The sequence below is a fragment of the Colletotrichum scovillei genome (assembly GCF_011075155.1).
Source record: "Colletotrichum scovillei strain TJNH1 chromosome Unknown Contig00010, whole genome shotgun sequence".
Classification (NCBI taxonomy): domain Eukaryota; kingdom Fungi; phylum Ascomycota; class Sordariomycetes; order Glomerellales; family Glomerellaceae; genus Colletotrichum; species Colletotrichum scovillei.
The window spans coordinates 3910157-3938152 of NW_023336268.1; the positions used below are offsets into that span (position 1 = coordinate 3910157).

Here is a 27996-nt window from a genome sequence, read left to right on the forward strand (position 1 = left end):
CTTTAAGCCTGAACCTTCTTGATCTGCGCAATCAGGAAGTCGGCTCCCTCCTGGGCGTTGGCGCCGTATGACAGGTGAGGTGCCAGGACAGCGGCGCTCAAGTTTCCGTCGCAGACAGTGTCGCGAGGGTTGGCGGCGCAGATGATCTTGATCTTGTCCTTGGGGAAGTTGGGGATCTGGCCGTTGTCTGCGCGGAACTGGGTGTCTCCGAAGGTGACCACTCCGGCGATCTGGTTCTTCTGGGCATCGGGGGCGTTCTCGATGGCGCGGTGGTTGACCGCCGCACCTTGGCTGTTTTCGAAGCGCTCAGCATCTCGGGCTAGTCAAGTAGAAACGAAGATGTGAAACTTACGAGTAACCTCCAGTGACTACGATGGCGGTAGGGCACTTGCTGTTGATATCGCTAAGGATGCTCTTCATCTGGTTGATACCAACGGGGTCGGCGCCACCGGGGAGGAAGTTGGTGTCCAGGCCAGCGGCGTAATCAACACCCTGGACGGCAACCTTACCCGGGAATGCGGCCTTCAGGTCGTTGGCAACAGGTGGTCCCACAACGGTGCCCTGTCCAGAGAAAAGAAAGTTTTAGCATCAAAGTCACCAACAGTCGACAGTTGGGATGAAGGAACTCAAGCAAACCCACCATGTTGCCGATCTCCGTGGAGCCGCGCGCCCAAACGAAGATGATGTCGTTGCATCCGCCGGTTTTGAACTCGTTGGCCGTGCTGCCGACGGTGCCGCCCAACTGCCGCTTGGTTTCTTCCTGCGGGATCGTGGGGTAGGCAAAGGCGGTGGAGGCCAAAACAAGAGTGCTGAGGAACTTCATGGTGAGATAGGTGAGTTTCAAAGTGCTTGGACTTGCAAAGAGAATGAATGTGAAGTGACTTGTCGCGGACAAGATGGCAAAGAACTGAAGAGAATGAAAGTGGTTGCGGTTAGCTGCTGAGGTGCCTGGATGGGTGAAGAGCTATCGTGGCTTTGTGGTGAGCTTTGTGGGAGTTCTTATAGAAGATGATGTTATCCACAACCTCAGAGCATCTACGCCTAAAGAGGAATGTTCAACGAGATGTTCTCCTCATTCCTAGTTATTCCTCGGCTCTCAGGATTCCTCGGCTCTCGAAGAGAGACTCCTCGGCGGTTTTGTTTGTATTGAAGGATGACAAGGTGCGGAGTTCATTCTATTGAGGTCTCGAATGGATCAGGACGATCAGAGACTACCTAGGCATGTTACCATAAGTCGGGGAAGGTACCAATGTCTTGGGATCAAACAAATTGGCACTGCGGCGAGTCCCGCGAGGATCCGCCATGTTTCTCCCGAAGATGCGGTCCGTCATGCAGAGTCAGGCCTGTCATTCGTTCTATTGCGCGCAGCTATGAACCTGCCAGAACCTAATCAGGCGCCTTTTGCGAATACATGTATACAACATGGTCGTTGGAATTACCTGTTTAGATCATTCAGTGCGGCTGGTGTGTTGGCTTCGGACGTAGGCAATGACAAGATGAACGTGAAAGGCCAATGACAGGACGAACCACGCATTGCTTACTCCTACTTAGGCCGTTTCAGCTAGTCAGGGTTGCCCACCACTCTATCGACTGCCAGCTGGCATGGTCACCTCCTGACCTGTTTTTCTCCGCACAAAACACCATTGAGTGGTGTCACCCTGAAGCCTGGACTCAAGAGAAGGTGTGTGACATGGATTGATCGGTCGTGCTGCCCCCTTAGTTACCTTACTCAAGTGTGTCCATGGAATTTGCCACATAATGGGTCCTTATGGATACTAAACTCCCAGTTCTGACATTGTATGAAACGAAGATGCTATCACGAATTTGAAATAATCAATGACAGTTTAGTCAAGTAGACTTCGAGCTTGAATACAATGAAACCTGGCTACTTCAGTGGCTTAGATGTCGTTCCGACAAAGCTGGAGCTATTTTTACCCAAGTGCCGTGTGCATGTAGCAGTGATGCCTTTGCAAGCCTGCTATACACACATGACACTTGCATTGAGTTCAAGTGAGTTCAAGCTTGCGCTCAAAATATTGAAATATTGTAGTGTCTTTCGTTCAGTCTGGTTTGGTTTGATTTGTAGAGGCCTCCGAGCTCTGGAGCACAGATATTTAGTTTCGAACCAAGGATTTCAGTTGATTAATTGCTATCCACGTTCTAGTTGCCATCATCCGAACTACCCGTCCAATCGCATCCGCCTCTTCCCAACACTTGTGGGATGGCAGCTCCACTTGCCTAACTCCCGACAACGCTCCCCGATCATTCCAAGGTTCCATGATCTTCAACTAGAAGGCCGAAAGCTTGTCAGTAAGTAAGGTACGGAAGTCAATTAGCACGTCTTACTTAGTTTGGAAAGTCAACGAGCATTGTTTGCTAGCCAAGTGTTACGCAATATCAAAGCTCCAAATTCAAGGAACAAAGATGGAGCTTCTCAGGTCTTCAGCTCTTTCTAGCAAAGTAAGTCAATGATTATCCGGGAGAATCGGGACACCGAGGAGGCAAAATCAGCACGGAGTAGAAGTTTTGACCTCACGGTATGACATCTTCAGCCGCCGTTTGTGATGGGATCGTTTGCATTGCGATCGATTCAGTGAGATATTTTCCGTTCGGCTGAATGGTTCACCCGAAAGTTTCGATTGCTATGGGCCCATGAGACTTATTCACGCCACGATTTCTGCATGAGATTTACAAACTTCAAAACAGGAGCCCGGTTCAATCTCCGGTATCCCCTTACTTTGATGTCGTCCTCATATCCCAGGGTGACTGTCTCAGGGCTCTTTCTGATACACTCAGTGGGTAATGAAGTCTAGTAGCCCCCAAGAATGGCTCGGTTCATTGACCAACCTGATGAGGCATCAGGTTCGGAGATGCGATGCGATTCAGGACCCATGAGCGGTTGATGGCATTACATTAGATGGTAAAGATTTAGTGAAGCCGAGGCCTCACAGGTCTGATAGTGCCTCGGCATGAAAGTCGAGCTGTTTCCAGTAGTGGTCTAGTTTTGCAGGTCCCCCTATAAGTTCACAAGTTCTATGATATGAGGAGGTCCATGTGTTTTCTCTTTTTCTACAAGAGTTAGAGCGAATGTAAAACATCAAAGCAGCTTTCCCCTCTCCGTTTTAGTACGATTGCTACTAACAAAATTATACAAGTTGACAAATGGATAATTCATAATTCACAATAGCTCTGCGATTACTTACGAAATATGGACACTTTTGGTAAGACGCACAAATTTGTTGACATGATTACTAAGACATGATGTCTTTGCTTAGCCTTTACCGGCTTTTCTCTCGAAATGCTGAGGAAACGCGCAATTCTGTTCTGGTACGTGGAGGTTTTCCTGCATGCGTCTACTTTTGAATCCATCACAGCCAGCCTCAGGCGTGATGAACTGTGGGGATGGACATACGGCCAATCCAGACGCTGTCTTCTCGGATTTCAGCCAGTAGGAGCCCCTAAATCACAGCTGAATGTTCCCCGCTGCCGCTTCTTCCGCGTTGTCACACTTGAAAATATGCTACGCTTTTAGTCCCAACTCGTTACAGGTCCGTAGTGCAAACTCTCTTGAGACTAAGGCAGTCCAGCCGCAACTTCATCACACATATTTCTTCCACACATCATATTCTGATGCTATTATTCGGCTTTCGAGTTTCTCATCACACTCTAGATGGGTTCACTACAGCCAGCCACAACCTCTGACTGCAGGTTTGCGTAGGGCAATTGACTTTTTGTACGTACAATATCTGTAAAAAAAAGAAAAGAACAGAAAAATCGAACGTGGGAGAAGTATAACTAGACGAAGAGTTTCCCCAGGAACAAATGCTTTTTGACTACGAGCTACAGCTCTCGACACCAGATCCCGAATCCTTCAAACGCATCTGACTTTTCTCCACCATCGATCTTGTCTCCTTCAATTCAAAATGGCTCAAACCGAGACTCTCAGTCTTTTGCAGGATGTCGTTGCTAAGACCCAACAGCAGGCAGTTCTGGAGTCCGACATTCAGGAACTCCACGACCACATTCTCGCCCAGCCAGGAGGAGAGGAAAAGCTCCGGATTCTGGCCAAAAGCGTCAGCTCGCCTGTTACGGCCTTGGCCACTAACGATGCTGGCGCATTCAAATCCAAGATGAGCGCTACAGGTTCTCTGATTAACCTCTGGTTCTATCAGCGCGTAACCGTCAAAGTCAATGTCAACGGGAGGGATAGACAGTTTACCGCAAACCTTGGCGGGCTCTCGCCGGGCTTTCCGGGCGGTGCTCTTTTGTGAGTTAAAGTCACCAGCATCTTTGGACAAAATACCTGCCGCGAAGCGTTTTTCACTGACTGTACGGCGAACGCTTTCCCAGTGGAGACCTCTACTACGACGATATCAATGATGTCGGTGGTGACTATACCGTTCAAGCTGGCTCCATCGGGGTAAATACTCATCTGCATCCCACAGCTCTGGCTGAATCCTCGCTTCGTCGGGGCATTAGATGTAGCACACTAACAGATGGAATTTTACAGCCATGGTACTCAGTGCAATTCTTCCGGAATGGTTCTCTCAAGATGTCGTTCCAGGCCGGCAACGTGGGATTTTCGACTGGGGTCACTGGCGGCACCGGCTCTTGGGACTAGTACTTACTTCATGTACTTAGCAGGAGCTTAAAACACTTCCGGTGTTTTTAAGCACAGGACCAACGTTAGTTTTGATAGGAGATAATGGGTCTTGGAATTTTTTGCGGCACTAGGACCATCGTGGATGCGTAATCTACATCAATACACTGCATCACTGACATTCGGGAAAGTGAACTCTCAAGCTTCGCAATGACTTCGTCTGGAAAGATTCAATGGCAAAGACCTGATCAGTCCTAGTTTTTTGTGCCAGAAGCTCGACGCATATCCAGTCCGTTCTGTGCAAATATAACGGCACTTTTCTGTGATGTTGACATTGGACGCGAGTTCAAGAAATAGATCTGAGCCGGCGAGCCTCGAACTGAGGTCCCAGTGCTCTCGTTGCTCGCAATGAAGTCCAAAGTCTTCCTGCATAACAGGCTTAGGTTGTTGATGATGATGGCCTCTCCTTGAAGTGCACCAAACTTGGTACCGCCTATACAGAAGATCTCCATCAGGCGGCCAATTTCCTCGAGCATAAGATCACTCCCTCCGCAGGTAGTGCTACCTCGAGAGTTGCACCGTCGAGGATCTTGTGCCTCTTAAAGACTATGACAATCTTGTCCGGCTCTGTCTTGTTTTACAGCGTGCTGATTTCCTTGGGATTGAAGATGTACACGAGACCGGACTTCGCCATGCACCGTTGGTGTGAGTTGTCACCCGACGCCTGCTTGACCCCAGCCACTGTTAACTTGCTCTCAACTGGCCGCGCCATGATTATCTTATGGGTCAAAGCCTAGGTGGCCTCGGTTACGTGTCCGATTATGTGCCCAGAGCTGACTGTGGTCAGCAGCCACGGTGTTGACTGGCATCTCGCTCATCACAAAGTGTACGTCGGTGACAGGTGCCTTGGTATTTTTTTCTCGCCATATTCTAAGCAATCTCCGCAGAAAAGTCTTTGCCGTACGATCATCGGATACTACTGTAGAGTTGTGGTTTGGAGGTTCTGCTGAAATTTCCGGGTGCGCCTATTGTTTTGGTTATCTCGTTACTGCACGTGTAGAGTTTCACGATGTCAAGAGAGCATGTTGTAGAAATTATTATAAAATATAAGTATCCAACGGAATGTATCTAGAGACAAAGCAGCGGCCCATCAGACTCGGAGTAGGAACAAAGGTCACCCTGGAATACAATGGCCAGTTTCTACTCAGTAACTCCACGAAGATAATTTCGACCACACTTCCCTTTGTCTTATTGCAACACGGTAGAGGATGTGATTGGAAAGCGTATGATGTCCAAATTGGTGCTTTCGAAGGCCTTCACCTTTTGATCTCTTCATGACGGCTACCGCCTCTCAATTCTTTGGAAACTTGGTTGACACGCCTTGCTCACCAAGTGCCGGTAGACTGGTGATTGAACAAAAAGCAAGGTACGTTTTCAACCCGTCTATACCCTAAGGCATCTCAAATTCAAGGGAGGCAGGATTCAAGAGCCCCACGAAACGATCGTTCCTTCCCAGGAAAAGGTGAGGTACAAAAGGGGAAAACAGAACGGCAAATCTGACTTTTTGCTTTTCCACTTCAGGAAAAAAAGATCGTCGCGAATCCTATATCATTTCTTCAACTCACCCACTCCCCTCGACGGCCCTCGCTCTTTAGGCCTTACTACCATACTCCCCCACGAACCTCACTCTAATCTCGTTTTGCGAGCTCAGCCCATTATCAATCCAGGAACTCCCGGCAATCAATCGTTAATTGAAGTTAACAATAAGTCTATTCCTTACTTGAGGTAAGAAAATATCATGTCACACTATTTTGGGGGCCACTCCGAGCTAACTTGCCCATCGACAATTTCCTTAACTTCTCGGTTATCAGAAACCCTCTCAGCTTTATTCAGACATACATTAAGCTACTACTCCGGATCGCATTCAGGTATCTTGAGCTATCAAAAATATCACAGCTCCCAATCCCAACTTTCAACCATGCTAATACGTCGCACACCCAAAGGATGGATGACTCCAACGCCGATCGAGGCAATCGCGCGTCTCTGCGTGAACAGCTTGCCTTCTTAGCATTGACGAATGCAATCGATAACTGGAACTCTCAGTGTCCCGGGCTCGCTACTCAGCTGCTGAACGACAGTGATCAACGCCTCATATCCGAATGCTACAAGGCTCACTTGATGCCGACGGCGCGTTCCTTTTGGTGGAATGGAGAGAACGCCAACATAGCCACGTCTATACTTCTCCCTGAGATGTATCCTCTGCTCGAGGACAATTATTGGAAGCGTAGCAGATTAAAGGCTACCGACATTCTCAGAACCTGGCGTAAAGACGCTGCCAGCCTCTTACCATTTGACGATGTCGAGGACGAAGAGCTTCAAAACACACTTGTTGAAGAAAGAGAGGAAGACTCTGTCGAAGAGGACAGAGACGTCCGAAGTCTTTCCCGCTCCCTACAGCAGTGTGGAATGAACGACCGACACGATACAGAAGAAGACACTGGAGACGTCATTTTCGTTACAGAAGGACCCGCGCCAAGTAAGAAGAGAAGGGCGGAGAGTCCGTTGAGCCCAGTCATCACACCGAAGAGAGCGAAGCATCATCAATCTGTCGTCAAGTCCGTTCACGACGTCGAGAGCTCCGACGACGACATCATTGTACGCCGCCGACGGCCCCTTGCGAGGTCTGCAGGTCTTCCTAGAGTATGGCCCGCTGGCACGCTCATCACACCTCCTCAAAGCGACGGATCTTCACCCACGATCTTAATCGACTCTGAGAGCGACGACCAAGAACCCCTCACGACAAGCAGACGTCGTGTTACCTCGACTGACTCGGACAGCGATGATCAAGAACCACTTTCGATGGGAAGACGTCGAGGCCGTCGTCTTTTCAAACGCAAGCAATCGCCCAAGCCTTGGATGGAGCGTCCGTCGCCACTCGGTCTCTCTCCCATCCGAACCGTCGCGACTACCGAGCCAGTCGAAGCGCCCGAGGAGAAACACAACTGTGTTGCGGCCCTCGAGGACCTTTTTGATTCCGTCGATAGATCCCGTGATCAGTTCACGGGAGAGGAGTGGGAGCAGGCGGATCGTCAACTGAAAGAGATGGGGAAGCGGATGAAGAGAATGAGCAAGATGGCCAAGACTAAGAGAATGGAAAGAAGTCCTTAGGCCTGAATAGAGGGAACTTGGGGTTCTTGATACAAACCAACTGGGGCAAAGTTCAGTATTTGAGCAAAATAGCTCGCATTGTATCGGCGGAACAGCCTTAGCTGATAGATTCCGGTACCTTAATAAAGAGATAGACAGAAGATGTTGCCAGAAGATGCACGAAGTACACAGCTTTGAGAATAATGTCAACGCCTATTTAATCAGAACTCATCAAAACACAGAGATCAAATTAGACAGATGATGAATGAATCCACAAAGATATTTGCAAAGGTAGCTTTTGTCTGCGCACACACCAACCACTGTGTGACAATGATAATTCTCCATGTCATCGGGCAAAGACCGATTCATTGCGAAACCGAGGAACGACGCCAAGCCCTACAGAACCCGAGTCACTGCGCTTAAACAATGTTTCCAACCCATTGTGTGCCACCCTTCGGGAACGTTTCAGCGATCATTTCTGTGGTGGTGCTAAGACCCCGGGTTTGTTTGCGTTTAGCTTCCCCCGCCCGTGATAATTATCAGACGAAGAAGGTTGGACACGTGCGATGCCGAGCCACTGTATCTCACTTTCACACTCCCATGAGATCCGCGCGTTACCCTTACGGTTACATTCTCCCCCAAGGTAGCCTCGACCCTCCATTTTCTTTCACCACACATAGTAATCTGCGCGGCAAAAAAATCCAGAAATTTTCCAAACATGGCAGAGTCAATCACCGCAACAATGGCCGCGAGTCGCAAGAGATCACGGCCCGGGGCAGATACCACCAATACCACCAGCTGCAAAGCTACACTAGCTTCCATCAACTTCAACGACAGACCACCACACCCTACCACAATCATCTCACTACCCAAAACCGAGGACGAAGTCGAGACCCTCCTCGAAAAAACAAGCGCCCTCGCCGACGTAGTCTCCCACAACCGCAGCCTAGCCGTCTACACCGCCTTCGCAGCAACACCCAACCCCAAACGCGACCCCGTCGCCATCGCCAAGAGGGAAGCCGACGTGCGCGAGCTCGAAATGTACGACCGCTTCGAGCAGATCGGCTGCCAGCCGCAACCCTGGATGAAGCTCGACGTGCTCAAGGACGTGAAGCCGCTCGACAGGGAGAACAAGAAGACGGCGGCGCGGTACGAGGATATGGCGTCCTGCGTCGACGAGGTGTGCGGCACAACGGGCGCGACGAAAGAGAACGTGGCGTGGATCGTGGAGAATAGGGAGGTTGTGCTGCCTCTTGTGAAGTTTTATCTGAGGATCAAGAGGGCGAGGAGGAATCTTTCGGGCGGGCAGGCGAGTCTTTCGAGTAATGAGCTGGCTGAGTACCAGACAGTACGCAAGATTCGGAGCGTTTTGGGGGTGAGGATGCAGAAGTTCCGGATGGAGAAGGCTTCGGAGAGGAGGTTGAGGGGGTATGATGTTGTGCTGTTGAGGAGGCAGAATGAGATGAATGCTATTTTGAAGGGGCAGCGGGACCGAGATGGGAAGAGCGATGATGGGTTTGCTGCTGATGGCAGTGAGGCGAGGACGAAGCGTCAATGTTGCTGAACCATAATCTTGAGTACCACCACAAGTAGCACAACGTCAAAAAAAGACGACAAGTATTACCCTTGGGAATAATCGAACCATTTTGTAAACCTCTCGCATACTCATTTATTCCGATTGCAGAGAACAGTGCTCTGCTCCGTGGCAGATTGAGGCCAATCTACGGTTTGAACCTCATCTCACCTGGGGGAATCCCGACCTCCCTCGTCATGGAACACCTCCCCAGGCTGGTCCTACTAACAACCTTTGCCGGCACCAATCAGCTGGTCGATAGTCTCTTGAAAATGATGAAAGTTTCACGAGCAACAATTGTGTTCGGATCGACTTCACCGGAAGTAAGTGGACCTCCAACTTTCTGCTCTTAATACATGCCAAAAACCAAAAAGGAAGGAACGAGGGAGGGGGAATACTGACCTTATGATTCACGCCCCTATTCGGATTCGAACAGCGCGCCCCTCGTTTCCAGCACGGAAGTCATTGGAGTATTTCATTTACTATCGACTCTGCGTCAGAGTCTAGCCACCCGGCCAAATGGCCGGATGGTGTGCTGGTGTGCTGGTGACAGATTCGACGTTGAATGGGTATAAGTAGTACCCTTGGCCTTCACCTTCCGGTATCCCCCCTGGAGATGTATCATGGAGATGCACTAACGGAGAGGTACCCACGGAGGTAAAATATCCGGTATCCAAGTTGAAGATTTGCAGCGTAAATCTAATTGAGTTAACATCTTTAATTATTTCTACATCACCTCGTTGCTCAGAACGGGCAAACAGGGGTCGACGATATTCCTCCCTCTCACGATGTCAACCACAGACCCCAGTCCACGATCCTGACTTAGTAAGCATATACCCCCACAAAACGCCCGGGCTGCCGTGCCGATCAGTCCGGCTCCTCCCCACCCCGCGTGCCCGCCTAGCGCTAGTTTAGCTCGCCCTTATCTTCCGCCTTATGAATACGCGTACCCAGATTGTTCATCGCCAACTTCCCATGCCGGAGCTGATACTCCAAAAAAAGCAAGAGAAGAGAGGCAGAAGAACAGGAGAAACTCGTCAAGAGAAAGACTGAGATCTTACTCTCTTTCCATAAGCCACCGTGGTCTCGACCCTTTTGCCCCTGAAGAGCTTCGTTCTAGTACCGGTAGGCCTCGGGTTCCAAGACTTTCCAAGCTTACTTGTCACTCACAAGGTTTAATATCCTCGGATGCTCATCGTAAGCCTGACTTTCACGCATTTAGCATGCCCTTCTAAGGTGGTGTCTCTTCTCTTCACAGGCTCATTTATGAATAACTCTCACGTGGTCTAAAGAAGCGCATTAAATCAATACGAGGTGCGAGCGCCTTGCTTTTTGCATTTTGCATTTTCGATTTTCCTGATCCTCTACACGTAATCCTGACTCTACTCTTCCAAATACTAGGGATCCATGGGACCTGTATCATCTAGGCTGTGGGCCCTTGCGTGTTCCAGTATCCATCAGGTAGTCCCTTTTCCTACAGAACTCTTTGCATCCTTGGTCTGTCTCGCTAGGCAATCACGATGACTCTAGTGGCCCTCGCCACCGAGACCATCCAACTCCTTGAGCACAGATGACTTGGTGCCGATCTTCTTCATCTGCGTGTCCTCAAGCTTCTCGCCTCCGGCCAGTCTCATCTCGAGATCCTCGATCGCGCGGACCTTCTTCTGCAAGCTGCGAATCTTCTTCGCGTTCGGGTTTTGCGAGTTATCGGCGCCGGGGCTAGTCACAGTCACCGGTGCGGCCTGCTGAGGCTGCGCGTTAGGCACCTGCGGCGCGCCATTCTGGCCTCGGTGGGTGTTGCTCCTGTTACGATGCTGACCCGCACCGGGGTTGCGAGAGTGGCTGCGGTGTCTGTGGTTACCTCCGGCACCGCCACGGCGCTCAGGGCTGCGACCCTCGTGGCCAGAACCCGCGCCAAAGTCACGGGGAGGCGGGGCGAGCGAAGCACCACCGCCGTTCTGACCTTCTGGGTTGATTTCTCCGTCCTTCTTTCTGTTGTTGCGCTTCTTCTTGTTCTTGAGCGCCGCCTTCGACAAGTTTTCATCGTCGTTCGGGTCGGCTCCAGGAACCTTAGGAGCAGCACCAGGAACGGCGAACTCTGCACCAGGCACACCACGGCGGGGACGTCCGAACCCGTTAGGTCCAATGGGCGCAGATCCGTTGTTCATGCTGATGTGGGCCGCGCCGCCCTCGTCTTCTCGCTTGAAGTGAAGCGGGGTGGCGAGGCCACGAGCACCAGGAGGGCGGTAAGCTCCCGCGGGCTTGCTGGGCGTCTTTACGGAGCCCAAGTAAGTGGCCGCGGAGGCGTGGGGGGTGGGGACCGGGTTCAGAGGATCTCCGCCCGCAACCTTTTCAACAGCCAAGGGCCTCCAGACAACGTGATAAAGCTCAACCTTGTCCTCGTTGTACATGAGAGGACCGCTGACGTGCCAGAGCTTGATGCCGTTGTCGACACGGAGACGAGGAGAAGTGGTAGCCGTCATGATATAACGGCTGTCGGGACTCCACGTGCAGACGCTAGGGTTGCCACTCTCGATGGTGTGGAGCTTGCGGAAATCCTTCTCGAGATCAATGACATCGATCTGGCCAGCCAGATTTCCGAATCCAGCAACAAGAGCAAAACGTCCCGTGGGAGAGAAGATGATGGTGTTGCGGGGTCCCAGGGGGAACGAGTGCTGGGCAACGGCGCGGTGGTTGAAGATGGTAGTCTTCGCAGGCATGTAGCCATAGACGACACCAAACTCCTTAGAGTTCGGGGACCACGTCACATCGTGGATAGGACCCTCCTTGTCAAGGCTGACGCGGGCGTCGAAAGAGCCATTGACACTGAGCAGGTACAGCGTAGTCTCACCGTAGTAACTCTTGTTGGACTTGTCGACATCGGTCTGGGCCAGAACGAGAATGCTGGTTCCCAATTGATTCCACTTGAGCTGGACCTTGTCGCCCTTGAAGAAGGTCTTCTGGGAAATGGGAGCGTTGAACTGGGGCACATTGTAGACCTTGACGGCAGCGGGTTGTCCCTGAGAAGTACTTGTTAGCATGTTGAGGAGTTCAATGAACGAACGCAAAGATTGCTTACCTTGCGTTCAGGAATGAAGACAGCAACGGAGTGGGAACGACCGGGAGCCAGGGCAAAGTCGGCGACGCCCTCGACTCTCAGCTTGTTCCAGACGGTGCCGAGATCATGACTTTCGTAGAACTGGACTTCGTTGGTGACTTGGCGGGCACAGAACTTCTCGTCGGCTGTGTACTGAAGGTTCCAGCCTCCCTGCGACTTTTGGACGTACTTGCCCAAGGGCAGCTTGTCGGCTCCGGCAACGCCGTCTTCGACGGTACGCCAGACCTTCAGGTTCTTGGTCGCATCTCCGTTCTCGTCCTTGCCAGGTCGCTCCCAGGTGACGAGGAAGGTGCCGAGAGGAGAGAAACCGAGCTCAAGGACATTGAGGATGGGGAGGGCAAGAACCTGCTGGCCAGTGGAAGCGTCGACAACGGTGACAACTTCGGGGCTCGCCCAGGCAAAGTACCGGCCACAGGGCGAGTATGCACAACACCGGAGGTTCCCTTCAGGATTGGTGAACCCAGAGAGAGGCTGGTAAGATGGCGCAGCATCAAACAGGCCGATGCCCTTCTGGGTGCGGTAGGCAAACTGCAATTGTGAGGACGCCATAACTAGTCAAAGTCACAGTGTGTATCAAGAGCAGAGAGTGCCGGGTCGGAAGGTTGACGTTCTTGGGTGGAATTGATGGTTCTTCTTCAGTGGGCTCAGAGATCAGAGGTGGTCGTCGAGATCGAAGTCGTCGAGGTAGACGGACAAAGGCAGATGGCGATGGCTCGAGAGCTTTGCTTGTGTTGCTTTGCGATGGACGGAACCCGTGGATTGACCGGGGTGGCGGGTATTCCGGCGACGTCTTGTTTTTCTTTGCAGCAAAGGAAGCTTTGTTGATCTGCTAATTCGCAATCGGTGGCAGGGTGTTTGTGTTGATGTTCTAACGTCGGATATGGATACTAGAGTATACCACAGAGCTGGCGTCGGATGTTGGCTTTGAAGCTGGTCGACGGATGACGTGTGAATCGATGGTCGATGGCTGACGGGGCAGTCGTGATTCAGAGCGGCGTCGGAATCGAGATGCAAACACACGTGCAGTGACAACGAGGACGGAGAGGCAGACGACAGCAAGGACGACTGGCTGGAGCTTGAGCCGTGAGGCTATAGGGACCCGAGGAAGAAAAATAGGGAAGAACGTGAGGAAGAGGGGAGAAGGGGAATGGGAGGAGGCACCCTGAGGGGGGAAGATTGGCGTGCAACGGTGCGTGTTGTTGTGTGGGCTGGAGGAGAGGAAAGGAAAGGGAAAGGAAGGGGAGAGAATGCTAAAGTGGGATTTTGTGAATATTTTTTTCTGCTTTGCCAGTTGCGCCCCCTGGTCCCGTCGCCTGCGCGGGTTCGCCTTGACTCTGGCTGGCACACCCTGGCCACTTTTTTTCTTTTCTTTTCTTTTTGTCGGCCTGAGCTCACTTCACGCCTCACCATGGCTTCAGGGCACCTCGTTTTGGGGGCCTTGGGGAAGTACTTCAGAGCTGGCACACTGTATCCGTACGATTAATGGACGGGAGGGCACCCAAGCACTCCCAGTCCTCAATCATGTTAGGCTCCCGACGGTCAGACGGCCCACTCAGAGATGGAAGTAGGTATACGTATCTTGCCTGAATAAGGCGTCTTATGTAATACTGCCAGCGCACCTCTCAAATCCCACAAAGTTTCAAAAAGGATCAATTCGTTTGCTATTTATTGTAAAACACCAACAAAGAAGGAGGTAAGGTAGGCACGATACTTTAATCATGAGCGGTCATTCAACGCACATTTCTCTATTGCTGAAAGTTTTGAGTGAGTATGAAAGCTTCTACAATAAGATAAGGTAGGCAATACAGATGGCTACCTACCTAGTAGGTGTGCAGCAGTTGAGTAGCTTGAGCGACAAGGTGCAGCTTGGAAGCCAAGCCACACACACACACTTCCACACTTCCACACTCCCAATGCGGGCCGCAGCCGGACAGGGCAGCGCGGCGTGTGGTACCGTCCCCCAAACCCCATGAATCCCGGACCCAACCGTGGCCGGTGGACTCTCACACTCTCATCGCAAGAAGCTGGAGGTGAGGTTTGCTTTCCTTCGCCTGGGCTTCTAATTACCTAAGACCTTACCTTTACCTACCTACCTTGGTATATGTGGTGGATATGTGGCCAATCACATGTTTTCCATCCGCTTACGGCGCCGGCACAGCAGAGACGGGCGTTCCTTCCACGGCTCCCCAGACAATGGCTTGATTGGCACTGGCAGGAATGGTCCAGTGGACTTGCAGGAGAGACTGAGACCTCCAAATGCTGCGCCGTTGCCGTATCAATTCTGCATCTCCAGGAAGGCATGTCTTACTCATCGCTCCGTGACTTCGTCTATTGGCTGGCTGTATTTTTCTCTTGTCCCACATCTGACCATTTCCAATTCCAGCAAACAATAATTCCCTTCCAGTGTTCAATGACCTGAACAACAAACCATCGTCTGACCAGTCTTCCATCTGAGGATGCAGGTCATCCGACCATACCTACCTTACCTGACTTTCTGTGTTCATGGTCGGATGAGTTGAGGTAAAGTAGGTATGGTCGGTTGACATGTAGTCTCCTTCCATCTACCGTCTCTTCATACTGCGGGCCTCGGGTTCTGTCTCAATAGAACATCTCTAATCACAGGGTTCTGTGCTCGAGCCAAGTACCACCTTTTCCCCTGGTTCCAATCCGCCTCAGCTGCGACAGGGTCAGGAGTCAAGGCCTTTGGTCCTTATCCTCCCAAATGGGTGACAAAATCGATTTCCTGCTATTCATCTTGATAAGTACCCCTTTCACTACTCATATCATAATTACTATCCCTTTTTATATTAAGGTCCTTCTTGGGTATATACGTAGAGAAATATACTCTGTTTGATAGATATCAATGCTAGTAGTAATAGCCGTAGAACTGCTTGTCGCATGTGTCGAGCGGAAATCGATTTTGTCGCCCACTGGCCTCCCCCCATCCCGCTCAGACTTCAGCATGAATTGCTCATGTTTGGGCGTGTCGATTGTTCCTCCGCATGAGAGTAACGGAGATTGCGATCCACTCATGCTCTTCGCCCTTGTTCTCGACCCTTTGGCTGCGGGGATCCCAGCACCAACTGGTAACTACCCTGCTGGGGTAGAACCTTAGATTGACTGGCCACGATAACCTCATCTCAATTGACAACAAGGGTGCATCGTTAGCATTGGCGACGGTAGACGAATCAGCCACCGTGGATCATTGTAGCTATCGGCAATCGTTCCTGTCTATCTTGAGCATGGCCCACAGTCTTTGGTGCCCGCAATCGCAGGAGGCTGATCAAGACAGCAATTGGAGATCGGTCAGGCAGCAAGCTACTTTTGCCGCGAAGAATCATCCTGCTGACGCAAGGTCTTCTAGCCCTAGTCGGAATCATGACTCTCGTTGGGCTTCGGCATGGGCCATGGCTTTGTGTCTCGAAATTCCCAGATTAGCGAGATGCTCCTTCAGGCCCGCCGCCGAGCCGATTCGCACGATCCGTTCTTGCGACTTGACGTCGTATAAGTCTAACCTCTTGGTCACCGCATCGGCGCGGATGGGAGGTCTTCGTCAAGACGGGCCTTCGACTTTGAAAGGACTGCTGCGTCGAATGACAGGTAGAGGGTTCAGCAGGCCGACGTTGCGGTCACCCACCCTCGTCGTTACCAACTCTCCCGGATGAGGCTCGCTTTGCGGCATCGAAATCACGGCCAGCTCAATATCATAGTCTGACTGCTGCGGCTCATCTCTTTCTGTGCCGGGAGTACTTCCGGGGGTCGACGCAAGCCTCACATCCGAATCTGCTGTGGTATTTTGCAGCCTGATCCTGTTCCCAGCCGCTAGCCTGGATCGGCGATTCATGCCCCAAGATGACAAGGAGTCTAGACAATCTTTCGATGCCTTCCTCCACCAAGAGAGTCCTGCCGTAGAAGAATTAGACGATACTCTTGTCGCGCTGCGCCGCTCGAGCAGGTGGTTGATTGAGGGAAAGCAAGCGCAAACTATGCCAATGGCGAGCTCTCCAGTCCTGGCAGAATCGCTGTCAGCTAGGAGTGTTACTTCGGACACAACTCCTTCAAAAGGCAAAGACTCACACAGTCCAGTCAAGAGGGATGAAGTCCACAGTCGGGTCTTTGGTATCCGCAAACTTGATGGTGAGGTATACCCGATACACCGTCACCGCAAATGCTACACCACCCGCGCCTAGAAGTGCCACCACCTTCACCTTTCTGGCAAGTGACACCCGCAGAGCCCAGGTCAAAGGTATGGGGACAACGAGAATCACCAGATCTGACACGATCGAGATGGAGCCGTCGTACAAGAAAAGCTTAGTCTGGTCGATGCACTTGAAGTTGACAACACCCGTGTCCCAAAATGCCTGGACTGGGATGCAAACGAGAGTCTTTGCGACTTGTGCCGGTATATAGCACAGAAGAAAGAATGCCAAAAGAGCGTGAAGCGTCCGGGCTACGTTCCTGTCGACGGAGAAAACGCGAACGGTGAGAAGTAGAAGAGCCGTTTTGGTGAAAAAGGCTGCCGGCGAATACAGAAGGGAGCTGATGTACAGCCACTGGAGATTCTGCTCTTAGTACAGGAATCGCCATCGTATTCCATGAATTACCTTACCTTCTGGAGCTCGGTGAAGTTGCCAGCAGTGATTTCCCAAATGTGGAATCCTTCGCCGAAATGGAGTTCTGTTCATCTCGTCAGCGAATGCTCGTTGTGCTCCAGAACACTCGAGGTGTTCTTACTGATGAAAACGGTCGAGTTCAAGAGCACGGTGAAGATCTGAACCAGTCAACATCCGCAAGGCATTTGCTTCAGATATCGTGAGCTCACCCATCCAACTAGGCAACTCCCTGTCTCACATATCAGCCTAAGTCAAACTAGGTACTTCAGATCAACACCTACAATCTTCCAGTCGAAATTTTCCATTCACTAACAGCTTGACGTAGACCCTTAATGCGAAGAAAACCACTACAACAATCTGGATGAGAACCATGTACACCATGTGGAGCATATGTCCAGCGTCACGCGGATTGTCGAAATTGGGCGTCTCCCCGGGCGGTGGTGGCGCCGCTCCGATTGAGCCTGTGTTGGTGCTCATCACTGCTCGCTCCGACCCATGACGGAACGTTGTGTGTGCATATCGGTGCGTTGGCTGGCGGCGACGGGTCCAGGAAGCTCAAGCGGCAGAATTATTCAACTACGGGAGCAGATTTTTCCAAGACGAGAACGAAAGACGGTGGCATCCCACGCCAACAAGACCGCGGACCCCTCTGTGTATATAGAGAGATCAGAGGAGGTCGCCGTCCCCTAGTAAACACGTGCCGCAGGGGAGGTAGGCTCGGCGAGGGGGTATGTGCTCTTTGACATGACATCTCAGCATTGAGTTTCGAAATACTGACGATAGCACAGGAAAGGAACGGGGTACCGTCTCCGCGATGAACGCGAGTAAGCCAACGCGGCCCAGAACTCGTTCGGCTCGGTCGGAGGGACTCTCCGGCCAGAAGTTCTAGACGCAGTTTGGAAACGATTCCCAGAAGGAGGGGAGGTAGAGAACTCTCTTTCAACACCGGGTGGATTGACCAATCCTTATCCTCTGAGGAGAGGTCTCGTCTCATGCTTGAGACCATGAATGGCCCGTCGACCTCAACCTTTAGAGGTTCTGGAACAGAGGTAAACTTTATCTACGGACGGACCCTCTCTCGGTCGGGAACACCGTCGTCAAACGTCTTTCTTTTTTTTTTCGCAATGTTGGACCATTTAGCTGCGTGGACGGGCAACAGATCATGCTGGCTGACAGGTGAACCTAGGTTGAGCCATGCACAGTGAGGTGGACTTGCCCGCCTCAATCTGGCATCTCGCGCGTTTTTCGAGTTGGGATATCTTTCGACCGGACGACGTCTCAGTGTGCGATGCATCGTAGACAGAGCCCGGCAATCTGGGTCGAAACCGTGCCAAGACAAACCGCCCGAGATTTACAGCGATAGCTGCCGTTGAGCAGCTGCACGGCATCTACGCAGCTTGGGGCAAGCTAGCGAGGAATCTGATCAGATAATCAGGAGCCGAGCTGATAATTTCTCGACGAAGCCGCGAAGCGTACGGCATCATGAAGCCACTTGCATGTTACGAGATCGTGTAACTCTCGCCATACTCTGGTACCGCTAATCGCAGACTCTCCACTAGGAGCAGATGACGAAAATGAAGCTTTTCTTATACCTCTTCCGGTCAGACTGCAATGTGTCAGTCGTAACTAGGTAGGCGAAAGGTTGGCGTAACAGCAGAGGGTGCCTGGTAGGTTTCCTCTGCGTGGGGTGACAGAAGATTTCCCCTACATACGTCCGATCTGGAACTAGAGACGACGAGGCCGGAATCGCTCCCCAAGAATTGGCTTCTAGAGCAGCCGTCGAACTTCGAATCAGCACATTGTGGCTGCGTGGCATCACCTAAGCATCCGGCCGACAGCTTCACGCCGGCACCGGGCCCAATCTTGACTGCTTTCCAGCATGAGAGTCCACAATACCTACCCGTGGAAGGCGCGGAGTTTGAGGGCAGATAAGCTCGTGGGGATGGGCGTAGCACGTGTCGAGTAGCGGGGAGGTTGGGTCCGGAGGAAGGGGTGTCTTGTAGATCGAAAGCTTCTGGGCCACAATGTCTTCAATACCAGGAGATCTCTGGATAGAGCTAGGTACATTTATGTTAAGATGACACAAATGGCCTAACGGAGGTCGAGAGTCATGTCCTCTATCCTTTCACGTTGGGCTTTTCAAGTTGCTAGTATGATGCTAGTCCATTTCCCTTCTGGGACAACAGACATTAGGCAGCAGCTGCGAAGAGGACTTTGGAGAAAGTGCCCGTCGCCGCTGTCTGTACGCCCGCGACTCCGTATCTTATGTCATGAATCCTCTACGACGAGGTGTCTCTATGAGTCAGGAGCTTCGACAGAGACTACGCAGTAAGGTAAAGCGATATATCAAGTTACCGCACCTTACATGTGCCCCTGCCAATAGGTCAAAGCACCTGCGCATATGGTAGCTAGAAACAAGCATCGTGAAGGTTTGCCGGAGCCGGCTCCGCTCGGATCGGAGTCTCCTCTACCGTAGTTCACGATCAGAAAGTCTGTCAACGAGGGGGTTATTTGGGTGTGGGACTTGACTCGCTAGAAGCTTGATCTACTTGTTCGTAATACTCGTAGGCTTTAACGATATCGTGAGCGTGAAAGGTGCGGGACTTGACTCATTCCTGACTTTTTGGAAGATTCGATTGATGGCTATTCTTGTGGAAGTTGAGGAATCTCTGGCGGCAGCTTTCCATTGGCCTTCCAAGTGGGACATCACTCAGATATTCAAAATCTAATTTCCTCGCAGCCTTGGTTGTTTGGAAGAGCTACATGGCGAACATCAGATTCGATTTGATACATCAGACCGCATGTAAGCTCTTGAGATCTTGCTTCAAGTTGGTATCATTTCGGGGCGAGTGCCTAGTCACGGAAAACATTCTCAAAAATCGTGAGAACGGCCCCTATCTACCAGACCACTGCTCCCTCCACCCACCCTTCTCAAACAACCACAGAGCCTCCGTCGCATACGCCCGACTCCCCCTGTGACCACCATCCACAATCGCCGCCTCGGACAAGCTCTCCAGCACGCGTCCTTCCTGCACACTGCTCCAGATGCCGCGGCCCAAGCTATCCTCTTCGCCGTTGCCCCATTCACCCTTTCCCAGTCTATACAAAATCCGCCCCAGCGTCTGGAACGCGACGCACCGCTGCGCGGGCACGGCGCTCCGCGCGTAAATAGCCAGCTCCTCGATCGTGTAGCCCGCCGCCTCGGGCGCCTGGCCGTGGTGGTGCAGCCCTTTTGACGTGGGGATTGACCTGCTCAGGCGAGGGGGGATCAGCCCGCCCTTGAAGTCGAAGCGGAGGGCGGCGATGGGGAGGGAGGACTGGCCCGGGTAGTAGGGGGATTCGCGGTCGGCGGGGGAGTCAGCTGTCGGGATGGGCGCCATCCAGGCGAGCTTGCTCGGGTCGGCGGGGAGGTTGGGGAAGAACTTTTCGTGGAGGGTCTGGAGGAAGTCGGGGTGCGAGGGGTCGAGGTCGGGGAGGGCGGGCGCCTGGGGGAAGTGCGTCTTGTCGGGCTGGTCATTTAGGGGGAAGAGGTCTGCCGGAGGGGCGGCGGGGGCCTTATCTTCGTGTGTGTGCGGATGCTTTGGTGTTACCTTTGATGTTGGCTCGTCTTCTTCGTCTGCGAATGAGACGGATTTCGGAGCGGTAGTGGGCTTTGGTGCTGGCTTGGGTTTCGGCGGCGCAGAGGTGTCCTCGACCTTGATCTCTGGTGTCGGGGCCGGCAGCTCCCTCTTGGTTTCGTCCGCGGGCGGATCGAAGGGATTCGGGCCGTGCTGCTCGTCTATGTTGGCTCTGCCGAGGAGGCGCTGAATGAGGGACGGGTCGAGAGAGTTGAGCAGTTCCTGCCTCTCCTGTGCAATGTCCTCCGGGCTCATATCCTCCAGCTTCTGCCTGTTTTCGCGGTCGATTCTCCGTCGCTCGGCGGCCTCGAAAGACTTTTGTGAGTCTGCGACGACATCGCCGCTGGACTTTGGCTGGATCGAGGAGGTCGCGGCCGCGGCTTGGGCACCTGTCGTGGGCTTGCCTTGCCGTTGCTGCTTGAAAGCCGACACGCGGGCTGCGCGCTTCTTGTGTGCGGGGAAGCCTGTCGGGGCGGCGTCGATGTCGTCAAAGACAACGGGTTTCGTAGGTGCCGTCTCCTTTTCGACAATATCTCCAACTAGCATCATCGGCTCCATATTTGCGTTGTGAGGGTTGGAAAGAAGGACTTGGAAGAGAGCAAGATCGTGAGAATGATGGCGGTGCGGCGGGAGCAGTGGTGGTGGGTTTACCAATTATTTTTTCCCCTTTGGTCACAGTCCAGAGTGACGTACCTTTTCTTCTTATCGGGCTGTAGCTCTGCCTTATCAGATTGCACCCCCCCCAGGCCAGTGCCCCCTGCTCAAAGGCTCCATGCCTTTTTCGGAACTGCCCGTGCGGCACCCCGAACACAAGCTCATTTTCAGATGGGAGTACGACGGGGAACCAGGGTCACCGCGCCAAGGGGTCAAATGCGTTTGGGGGTCGAAAATTGCCGCATATCGAAATTTTGAGCTCTTTGTGAGCGCGTGCAATTCCGGTCGCGGATGGCATAGGTTCAATATGGAATCAATCATCGCTCCCGCTGTCCCAACCAAAGGCGGAAGTGCAACGGCGATGGCGGCTGGCTGCAGGCCACGCTACCAGAGATGGAGGCTCATGGGAGGGGGGAGACGACTCGTCCTAAATCCCGAGAATGCGCCGTTTTAGAGTTGTGGCTGACAAGCGGGACTGAGCCACATCAAGTTTTGCATTAGCGTCGATCGTCCGCAAAATTCCAGAAAACTTTGGATGGGCGGAGAGGCGGACTGGCGGGCGACCATGCCGGGGGGTGCAGTATGTACGGATACGCTGTGCACCATAGCATTGTGTTTCCGTTTGATTGGCACAGTGTCGCTTCTTGGTGGAATAGATGAAACTCGTTGGATTTGTTTGAGAGTTCATTTGGAAGATGCATCGTCAATGGTGCACAGCGATAAATGCGTGTACTTGTATTTGCAAGTACACCTATCCGTACATTTGTTTCCGTGTCGGTGTTGCCGTGTCTCTCTTGACGAAAGATTATTGCATGCAATTAGGTTAGAGCTTCCGGGAGGAATTTCGGCTGGAAAATTCGCGTACTGTACCATTTTAAACACCCTCTTTTCTTCTTTTCCTTCGCCAACCATGCCACTCAGCATACAAACAATTGTCGTTTATGTCTCGCTGATGGAAAGGAATGTTCGGGTGAGAAAAGGAAGGATTATGCACGTTCTTTCGAACTTGTGGCGTGTTGCAGAATCTGCAACATGTCTTTCATGTCCGTAGCGCACCACCTAGCAGCATCTCTGTGTTGCCCCGGAAAAAGTGTTTTGGCTGTAATGAAAGGCTTGTTCCACGAAATGCACGTTAACAATGAAGATGAAATGGGAGGGCTATAAAATCAGTTGTCGATATGTCTTGTTGCGCCCATACTTAGAAATAGTCAATGAGGCTCTTGGGCCTGCAGTCCTCTCCTCCATGATCAGCGAGACATGCAGAAGGGGGGATCGAAATAGTACAGACTACAGAGGATGCCCTGCGCCGTTGTCCGCTCCCCTGAACAGTGGGGGGGAAAGCCTGGAGGAGATCTGGCTGGACCATGAGGTGAGGTGTGCCCCGGCCATCATCTCTCCGTTTCGCAGCCCCACCCCCTGGCTACTTTCCAAGTTCCCTCTTGGCTCTTGCCCTCCAAACTCGTTAGGTAAGCATAGTAAGGTACCTACACTGCTCCAAATATTATGTGCTGCGTACGGATACCTCTGCGTCGGGCTCAGCAGGGTGGGTGTGCTGGGTGTTTTGCACAAAGATCCTTGCACCGGCCGCGGTTATCTGGGACGCTAGGGCGGAAATGGAAGCCGGACGTGGTTCAACGTCAGACGCGCAGGATCCACCTTTACCCACATTTGAACGTTGCACCGCTCCTCAGATTGGCGGGAACAAAAGGAAAAAAGGCTGTTAAGACAACAAGAGGTGGCACATCTTTGTACTCGGTACCTGCGCCCGGACCCGTGTTTCTCTTTTTTGGCGACATTTCTTAGCTCCGAAAAAAAAGCTGCAACCACCTACACCTTGCACTTGCACCTGCACCTGCACCACACACAACGCGGTCCCCCCTTTCCTGTTCGCTTGCCGATGGCCGCTCATGGGAGAAATTCCACGACCCCTTCTTTCCTTCCTTTCCCCACGGCTCGGCTCCTGCTCCCCTCCTCGCGCGGCTGCACGCACTGGGCTGGATGAGGTACCATCGACCACCTGCACCCCCTCGCATCCCCGTAGCGCCGCGCTGCCTCCATGTCTTCTCAATTCATGTTACTGCATCCAAAAGGTGTACCGTACGGATACAAACACACACACACGCCGCATAGACAACCTACAACGCTACCTTAGGAAGATTGTGCCTGCCGCGGCAAGACTTCCCTTCCCCATCCCATTCCGTCTCATCGGCCAGGACGGTTCTTGCTGGCTGTTGATACCTAGCGGGTTAACTTCCAGGTTCGCCCTTTCCCCAAAGTTACCTGAGCTGAAGGCTACGACTTCCTCGCATCGGGTTGGCTGCTCGCCCTGCTTTTTGCCCTGCGTGGTCTGGTTCCGGACGGCGTACCTTCCTCTTGTACCCTGGTCTGCCATAGTGGTGTTTATTTTCCCTTGTCGGCTGTTGGCGAGACATGCCCGTGGTCGAACATCCCGTCCTTGGCCTTGACTGAGGAAGAGGAGACACCATCGTCAAGCGGAGAAAGCCCCAAAAAGCCGCCGACGTGTGTTGTTACTCTAGAGAGAGAGAAGGTGCTTGCCTGTCCGGTGATGGGTAAATGATGGGGGTGGGCGTGCTCCCATTCCCATCCACCCCGTCCCGTCCATTGTCAGTCAGCCTGTCTCTCATATTACCTTACCTGAGGTTCCTTGCCAGACCATCCCGTCATCCCGTTCGTCCATCTTTTCTTTCTGCGCCTGACCCACGTTGGAGGTTTACACATCTCTCTGTATCTCTCGTCCGGCTGTCTCGACCTTTCGTGCTTTCCTCCCTGGGCGGCCCGTTCTCGAGGTGCCATCGCTTCTTGTCATCTTGGTGTTTTCCCCCCTTCCCTTCCCTTCCCTTCCCTTTCCTGCCTCCCCTCTCCCATTACTTGCTGAGGTGAGGTGCAGCCGAAGGCATCCCGTCGCTCACGCCCCCCCTTTGGCTCTCGCCCAGGACGGTAGTCCACTCTTTCCATGTTGTTGCCATTCCCATTTCCCTTCTCCCGCTCCCATTCCCATCATTCCCAGTTGTTGTCTTCCTAATGCCTTTTCCCTCTTTTAACCTTGGCTTGACCGTGACTGACCGCCCACCCCATCCCATCCTGTCCATTCCCATCCTTTTCCCATTCCCCCCATAATCCATTCACCCGCCCCGTCCGCGTCTTGTTCTTCTTTCCTTGCTGTGCTTGCCCACCCCGTCCACGTTCCTCGTGGTCCTGAGGCCATCTGATCCCGTCGATGTGCCCCCCAGCCTAGTCCGAATCTCTAATTCGGCTTTAATAATAAAATTTCCCTCCCATTCACTCCTGCTGAGGCCATCCACGTCTGCTCGGTGCCCCGTTTTTCTCGTCTTGCGCAGCAGCCAAATGTCGGCCCAGAAAATAATTGTTGTTCCCCCCAAAAACGTAGCCATCCCCATCTCCTCTTTCGACCTCCCATTCCCCTCCTCCTTTTTCCTCTTTGCAACTACCACGACACTGCAAATTCGACTGCAGAATCGCCAAATCCATCAATCTCGACATTAATCCCCATCGTCGACATCCTCAAAATAACACCGTTTTGTTCGGCTCATCAAGCTGCACTCTTTGACGGTCGCCAAACTCCTCTTTTCTCTACACAACACCTCTTTTTTGTCGATCAAAGGTGCCAATTGTCGTCAAAAAAACACGCCTACCGATCATTGAGGTTATTCACGAGTTCCCACCTTTGCCAACTCCGCACGGCCACACCGCAGGTGACCACTGCTCAATCGGTGCAGCAGTCTCCTGCCTTAGCCAACCTAGTCCGTCTACCTTACATAATTCCGCGTCTGGCCCCAACCTACTTTCAGCCAATCCGGAGCTGTGCAACCTTAACGTACCAAAACGCGAACCCACCTCCCTGTCAGAAGGGAAAAAGTGAGGTCATTCAGGACGAACCTCTCAAAGCAATTCACCACGCGACTGCAATCGAAGAATAGTTCGATGCACTATACCTGCTGTTCTTCACAGTAGCTCCACGGTATCAAACACTGCCTTGAACATTTTTCAACCTCAGTACCTCTTTTCCCGGTGCAGGTATCTGTCGAATTAACCTTCGAAGACCTCTTTTCGGTGTGGTGTTACTTTGGTGGTGGAGGAGAGCCAGCTATGCGCGACAGCTCCTCACCTGCACTTTCATCACCACCTTCCGGCTCTATTTCAGACCCAGGCTCACCGTTAATCGGTCGGCCAAACAACAACGATATGGATATGGACGAGATCATAGTAGATCCCTCCCAACCTCGCTTCGGTGTCGTTGCAGGAGACCAACCGCCTCAACCGGAAGTCCGCCTCACTGCTGCTGGCCTGCCACGAAAGAAACCCGGTCGCAAACCTGGTTCTACCGTCAAGCCTAAGAATCCCGACGAGCCGCCCAAGGTGCGCCGACCTCGAAAGCCTCGCGATCCCAATGCGCCGCCCATTCAAAGGAAGAGAAAGTCGGCACCAGCTGCGGATGCCGACGCAGGCTCAGATTCCAAGTCCCTTGCCGCTGCAGCCGCATCTTCCTCCACACCTCCTCCCTCTCGACAGACCAAGATAACAGACCTTGTCGGCATGAGCTCGTCTTCCCGACCTGGTTCTGCTCAGCCCGAACACACAGCGCAAAAGGCACCCAAGCGAGAGGAGATGCCGCGTTCAATGCAAAGCATTCTAAACGCAGACCCCGAGCCCGAGCCGAAACCACAAAATACTGTTCTCCCTACGCGTACCAGCGGACAGGGTTACGATCCTATCCGTGGTAGCTACGATCCAGTCAGAGGCATCTTTGGTAGTGCCTCATCTCCAAGACCTGCATCACAAACTGTCAATCGACCTAGCGCGTCTCCCTCTATCGCAAGCTTGGTAGATCCGCCCACGCAGAGTGTCACGTCGCCTTCTGCACAAAACTTCCGCATTGCCTCTACTGCTCAGTCTCGAACCGAGAATGCGTCTTTGCCAGCATCCCCGTCATACCCTGCCAGATCAATCCCTCAAACAATCTCAAAGCCACCTGCACCCGAGCCGAAGAAGGCCCTCGCTCCCCCGCCAGTTCCAGCTATCAAGGCAGATGCGAAGCTGAAGGACGCTGCTTCGACTGCTGGTTCTGTCGCCAGCAAGAAACACTCGCCGAAGCAAAAGCCACAAAAGTCCGGCGTCTCTTCGCCGAAGCTGAATGCTTTGGACGACTCTCGGGATCTAGTCGGAGATCGTTCAATTCTGGACTTCGGCAGAGCCGAGACTGGCAAGGAGTACAAGGCCCCGGATATTGTCCTGGACATTCCTATCAAGCCCGGCGACACGAATATCTACATCAACGTGATGCGTATGGCTGAGGAGAAGTATGGCTGGGATGCCCTGCATCCTCGCCTGGCGGAAAAGCGAGATCGCAAGGCCCGCATTGCTGCTGCCTCGGCTGCCTTGGAGAAAACGGCGTCAGGCCAGGAATCTGGCGACGAAATGTCCGAGGATTCAGACAAGGAAGCTAGTAACGTGGAGATGGGCGGTATGACGAGTGGTGCCGACCTTCCCGAGAAGCCGAAGAAGAAGAAGCGCAACTTCAAAGAAGATGAGTACGACAAGGATGACGACTTTGTCGACGATTCCGAGCTTCTGTGGGAGCAGCAGGCGGCCGCTAGCCGGGATGGCTTCTTCGTGTACTCTGGACCTTTGGTGCCAGAGGTTGAGAAGCCTGCGGATACAAGGTATGTTGCATTCACTATGATTCCTGTATTGCATAGTTCACTAACACATTTCAGACCCGATGGACTGCCCAAGCGTGGCCGTGGAAGTCGAGGCGGTCGCATTGGCGGTCGTGGCGGTACGACTCGAGGTGAGGGCGGCACTGGTCGTGGAGGCGGACCAGGCTCCCGAGGAGGTCGCGGATCCCGAGGCGGCTCTCTTACTCGCAAACCTCGTATCACCAAGTCTGAAAAGGAGCAGCTCGAGCGCGAAAAGGCGGATCGCCAGCGACAGGCTGAGCTGAGCGCCAAGTCTACGAACGGCTACTCCCTTCAGCCGCAGACGCCCTCCTTTGCAGCTGGAATGGCAGGCGCGTAAACCGCCTAGGAACCCTTCTACTACGACACAACGGATGCTACACGACCACGGCATATATCCCCGTCAAGAGGAATGGTGTCTTCGAAGACACGGCTCGCAACAAACGAACATACGAAAGTGGATTGATATGGGACAGTCCTTAAGTAGGCTACTGTTGCGGCTACGACTTGAGAAAGACTAGCGAGAGGCGGTTGTCTTATCCGAAAAAAGAAACAATCGGAACAGGCGTTCTGATGTCGATGCCTTTTTCTTGGCCATTGACTTTGCTGTGGGTGACATGGTTAGGCTGGGCGGCACTGCTTCTCAGACGGCATGGGACGGCATTGGAATCCCAGGATTGCGGCGTTCGGGCTTGTAGGACTGATTATTGGACGGAATGGGTCTACAGTTGGGCGGTTCCACTTATCCACTCGTGGCGGTGGAGTTTCCAAGCCGTGTGATAGATTTGCGAATTGTATTATGGTATTCCGGAGTAGAGATGTATGCTTAGAAAGACTTGCTACCAATCAAAGCAGTGATTAATGCCATTGGTGGTTGCAACTTGACTTCAGTATCTGAGTGCAGCACTGCGGCACCACAACATTTGGTGGTCAGATAAGCATATGTTTCAAGATGAG

The 27996-nt window shown here is 52.6% G+C and overlaps 8 protein-coding genes across 8 annotated transcripts; 4 read left to right on the top strand and 4 right to left on the bottom strand.

Moving 5' to 3' along the window:
- Positions 1 to 2: 2 nt before the first annotated feature.
- Positions 3 to 823, bottom strand: HER10_EVM0006440 (uncharacterized protein; the record flags this gene model as incomplete). Its single annotated transcript, XM_035476024.1, has 3 exons — positions 3 to 291; positions 353 to 561; positions 641 to 823. 3 exons carry the CDS (start codon positions 821 to 823, stop codon positions 3 to 5), a joined length of 681 nt encoding a protein of 226 aa, XP_035328095.1.
- Positions 824 to 3555: 2732 nt separating this feature from the next.
- HER10_EVM0003674 (uncharacterized protein) lies at positions 3556 to 4770 on the top strand. The gene is made up of 3 exons (XM_035473340.1): positions 3556 to 4267; positions 4351 to 4420; positions 4511 to 4770. Exons 1-3 carry the CDS (start codon positions 3924 to 3926, stop codon positions 4619 to 4621), a joined length of 525 nt encoding a protein of 174 aa, XP_035327821.1. The 5' UTR covers positions 3556 to 3923; the 3' UTR covers positions 4622 to 4770.
- Positions 4771 to 5885: 1115 nt separating this feature from the next.
- HER10_EVM0008438 (uncharacterized protein) lies at positions 5886 to 7768 on the top strand (the record flags this gene model as incomplete). Its single annotated transcript, XM_035477961.1, has 2 exons — positions 5886 to 5890; positions 6604 to 7768. The coding sequence occupies 2 exons, from the start codon at positions 5886 to 5888 to the stop codon at positions 7766 to 7768; spliced, it is 1170 nt and encodes a 389-aa protein (XP_035328263.1).
- A 721-nt stretch (positions 7769 to 8489) lies between these two features.
- Positions 8490 to 9311, top strand: HER10_EVM0008133 (uncharacterized protein; the record flags this gene model as incomplete). Its single annotated transcript, XM_035477665.1, has 1 exon — positions 8490 to 9311. One exon carries the CDS (start codon positions 8490 to 8492, stop codon positions 9309 to 9311), a length of 822 nt encoding a protein of 273 aa, XP_035328233.1.
- Positions 9312 to 10645: 1334 nt separating this feature from the next.
- On the bottom strand, positions 10646 to 13650 carry HER10_EVM0000602 (eukaryotic translation initiation factor eIF2A). Its single transcript, XM_035470376.1, has 2 exons — positions 12400 to 13650; positions 10646 to 12340 (listed from the first exon to the last, which is right to left on the bottom strand). Exons 1-2 carry the CDS (start codon positions 12985 to 12987, stop codon positions 10847 to 10849), a joined length of 2082 nt encoding a protein of 693 aa, XP_035327530.1. The 5' UTR covers positions 12988 to 13650; the 3' UTR covers positions 10646 to 10846.
- A 2341-nt stretch (positions 13651 to 15991) lies between these two features.
- HER10_EVM0005214 (uncharacterized protein) lies at positions 15992 to 17528 on the bottom strand (the record flags this gene model as incomplete). Its single annotated transcript, XM_035474836.1, has 5 exons — positions 15992 to 16448; positions 16516 to 16991; positions 17048 to 17115; positions 17173 to 17209; positions 17361 to 17528. The coding sequence occupies 5 exons, from the start codon at positions 17526 to 17528 to the stop codon at positions 15992 to 15994; spliced, it is 1206 nt and encodes a 401-aa protein (XP_035327974.1).
- A 2417-nt stretch (positions 17529 to 19945) lies between these two features.
- Positions 19946 to 21226, bottom strand: HER10_EVM0004790 (uncharacterized protein; the record flags this gene model as incomplete). Its single annotated transcript, XM_035474423.1, has 2 exons — positions 19946 to 20894; positions 20985 to 21226. The coding sequence occupies 2 exons, from the start codon at positions 21224 to 21226 to the stop codon at positions 19946 to 19948; spliced, it is 1191 nt and encodes a 396-aa protein (XP_035327929.1).
- Positions 21227 to 24568: 3342 nt separating this feature from the next.
- Positions 24569 to 27852, top strand: HER10_EVM0007875 (histone promoter control 2). Its single transcript, XM_035477415.1, has 2 exons — positions 24569 to 27024; positions 27079 to 27852. Exons 1-2 carry the CDS (start codon positions 25451 to 25453, stop codon positions 27377 to 27379), a joined length of 1875 nt encoding a protein of 624 aa, XP_035328215.1. The 5' UTR covers positions 24569 to 25450; the 3' UTR covers positions 27380 to 27852.
- The last annotated feature ends 144 nt before the right edge of the window (positions 27853 to 27996 follow it).